This window comes from Dipodomys ordii, unplaced genomic scaffold (genome assembly GCF_000151885.1).
Source record: "Dipodomys ordii isolate 6190 unplaced genomic scaffold, Dord_2.0 Scaffold16, whole genome shotgun sequence".
NCBI classification, from domain to species: Eukaryota; Metazoa; Chordata; class Mammalia; order Rodentia; family Heteromyidae; genus Dipodomys; species Dipodomys ordii.
In genome coordinates this window covers 6528456-6531873 of record NW_012267232.1, presented here as the reverse complement: position 1 = coordinate 6531873, position 3418 = coordinate 6528456, and the positions used below count along the sequence as shown (strand labels likewise).

At 40.4% G+C, this 3418-nt stretch overlaps 1 protein-coding gene across 1 annotated transcript in view; it reads right to left on the bottom strand.

The window, feature by feature from the left end:
• Window positions 1-3418, bottom strand: part of Pole2 (polymerase (DNA directed), epsilon 2, accessory subunit) — a 39836-nt gene that overhangs the window by 25360 nt on the left and 11058 nt on the right. Inside the window, exons 7-8 of the mRNA XM_013012227.1 lie at window positions 1242-1325; window positions 408-464 (exon numbers count right to left, since the gene is read on the bottom strand). Coding sequence (XP_012867681.1) covers window positions 408-464; window positions 1242-1325 — 141 coding nt within the window. The remainder of the gene's footprint in view (window positions 1-407; window positions 465-1241; window positions 1326-3418) is intronic.

Sequence of the window (3418 nt, the reverse complement as noted above, 5' to 3'; positions counted from 1 at the left end):
CGATCCTCAGATCTCAGCCTCCTGAGTAGCTAGGATTACAGGCGTGAGCCACCAGCGCCCAGCCAAGTGTAGATTATTCTTATCATGTTAATGACCTCTTCAATGACTTATGTGGATTTATGAAATTAGAAAGAATTAAAGTCGATTTTTTTTTCTATTTAGGATTCTGTCTTTATATTCCTAGGTGATTACCTTTTGGAAATTACAATGGGAACCCAAACAGGTAAATTTGAAAATTAATAGATTTTCATTTTCTCCAATTTATGTAACATAGTTTTGTGTGTGTGTATGTGTGTGTGTGTGTGTGTGTATGGTATAAACCCAAAGGTTCATATGTGTTAAATTTCCATCCCAGTAATACTTTTTTTTCTTCTTTTGTAACATATCTTTGAGTAGGTAAAGGATATAGCTTTACTAAGATCTAGTTGTACTGTTCCAGTAGGATCTTCCAGAAAAAATTTCCCCTAAAACAGAATTAAGTGAAATTTAGTCATATTTACATAAAAACAAACAGTATGAGGAGATAATAAAAATAATAACAAGCTGACAACTGACTAGAGAGAACAAGACATTTGTAAACATCATCCCTTTTTTAGTTTGGTGAGCTTCAACTAACATTTAAGTGAGACTCAATCTCTCACAGATACTCTGAGGAATGACACTGGCAGATCCAGAGGTGGCAAGAGAGACCCGAGCTGCACACTATGAAGCCTCAGCAGTTGCTAAACTTCTAGGAGAAACAGTTGCATCTCCAAGACGCCAGGCTGCACGTTGCAGCTGCTGTATAGAACCCAGTACTTCCTTCAACCATGGGTTATTGTGACTTAATTTCAGCCTATTCAAACAGCATGGCTGGATAACACACTCCTTCCTGATGTCTACGCAGAAAGGCCAACACAGATGGAAAGTTACTGAAGTGAGAATTTTCAAAGAATATGTTTCCAGGGCTGGGAAGGTGGCTCAGTGGTAGAGCGCTTGCCTTGCATGCCTGAGGCCCTGGGTTCGATTCCTCAGCACCACATAAGCAAAAAGAAAAAAGCTGGAAGTGGTGCTGTGGCTCAAGGGGTAGAACGCTCGCCTTGAGCTGAAGAGCTGAGGGACAGCGCCCAGGCCCAGAGTTCAGGCCCCACAACCGGACCCAAAAAAAAAAAGAATGTTTCCATACTCACTGCAGAAATGTTCTATGGTACCAATACATCACCTGTCCAAATACAAGTCTGCTGCATTTAAGTTTAACTCACCTCTTTCAACTGGGTTATCATTCCAAGGACAATCACATCTCTGATCTTGGTTGTACTACCCAATAAAGTTTCTATAGTTTTCAGCTAAAATAAATAAAACAAACTGTTACAGATTATATATACATTCTTTTAAGAAACAACTTTATAAATAAGTAAATCTAGGTATATATCAGAATGTACAGTAATTTTCTACTGTACAGAAGAAAATTAGCCAGTTTAATTTTATTCTACAGAAAGCTAAAATACCTCAGGGCGCCAGTGGCTCATGCTTGTAATCCTAACTACTCAGGAGGCTAAAATCTGAGGATCACGGTTCAAACCCAGCCCAGGCAGGAAAGTCTATGACACTCTTATCTCCAATAAATCACTCAGAAAACTGGAAGTGGTGCTGTGGCTCAAGTGGTAGAGCACTCAACTTGAGCTGAAGAGCTGAAGGACAGCACCCAGGCCCAGAGTTCAAGCTTCATGACCAACAATAACAACAACAAAAAAGAAAGCTAAAGTACCAAATGTATGATGGACAGCAAGCTTTAGGCCCCCAAAACAAATTGCATGAATGTAGTCCATTACCAACAACTGAAAGCTTCATGGTATATCACTGTGCATAATATTCTGCATAATATAACCATTTATTTTTTAAAAGAATATCAGCTTTGAGCCAGGCACACCCTGTAATATTAGTTCTCAGGAGGCTGAGCTCTGAGGATTGTGATTCAAAGCCAGCCTCGGCAGGAAAGTCCATGAGACTCTTATCTCCAAATAACCACCAGGAAACTGGAAGTGGAGCTGTGGTTCAAGTGGCAGAGCGCAAGCCTTGAGCTGAAGAACGCCAGGACAATACCTAAGCCCAGAGTTCAAGCCCCATGACCAACAAGAAGAAAAAAAAAAAAAGAATATCAGTTTTATTTATTTTGAGACAGTGTTTCATTATGTAGCCTTGGGTGGCCTCAAACAACCCTCCTACCCTCTTGAGTGCAAGGATTACAGGTGTGTATCATCACCCTGCTCAACTTTATCTCTCTAAAAATTAGTGAGTTTTAAAGATATATATTCTAATATTATTTATTTATTTAGGCCAGTCCTGGGACTTGAACTCAGGGCTTGGGCTCTGTCCCTGAGCTTCTTTTGTTCAAGGCCACTGGAGCCATGGTGCTACTTGAAGCTTTTTCTGTTTATGTGTTACTAAGGAATCAGACCCAGGGCTTCATGCATGCTAGGCAAGCACTCTACCACTAAGCCACACTCCCAGCCTCTAATATTATTTATTATTGTGGTTATTATATATTATTGTTACTATTGTCTTGTGTTGGTACTAAGGCTTGAACTCAGGGCTTCAAATCCTACTTGTTTAGCATTTTTCCCTCAAGGCTGGTGGTCTATCACTTGAGCGACACACTTACTGTGCTGATTACTTGGACATAAGAATCTCTTGGATTTGTCTGCCTGGGCTTGCTTGAAACCCCAATCCTCAGACCTCTTGAGAAGTAGGATTATAGATAGGAGCCACTGGCACTGGGCTAATTTTATTATTTTGAAATTCTATCATTATTATTTATATTCTCAATCTGATTATTAAACTTTTATCAGAAAGTTAAAGTAATAACAAGTAGGGTACTATTAAAAAAATTTTTTTTTCTCAGTTAGACACTGGTGGCTGATGCCTATAATCTTAGCTTCTCCAAAGGCCAAAGAAAGAAGCAGTAACTTCTAGTAGAGATTTGTAGAACTCATAAAACCAGGTATGGACTTTACCAGGGACATAGCCAGATCAGCTAGCTAGTTAAGAGTCAGGTCTATGCCCATAATACAGAAAACCTAAGAGGTGAAGCTTGGGATCCTGGTTCAAGGGAAGTCCAGGCAAAAACTTAAGGAGATTCCATGTCAGTCAATAAGCCAGTTATGGTGTCATGCACCTGTCATCTCAGCTACACAGGAAGCTATACTATGTGGTTTGAGGCTGGCCCTAAGCAAAGGTACCAGACTCTAGAATACCAGTGGTACTGAGGTCTAAACCTAGCGTCTTGAACTTGCTAAGCAGGTGCTCTACCACTTGAGTCATATCCCCAGCCCTCAATAACAAAGCAAAGGGCTGGGAAATTGCCTCAGTACTAGAGTGCTTGCCTCACATGCATGAGGCCCTGGGTTCGATTCCTCAGCACCACATAAGCAGAAAAAGC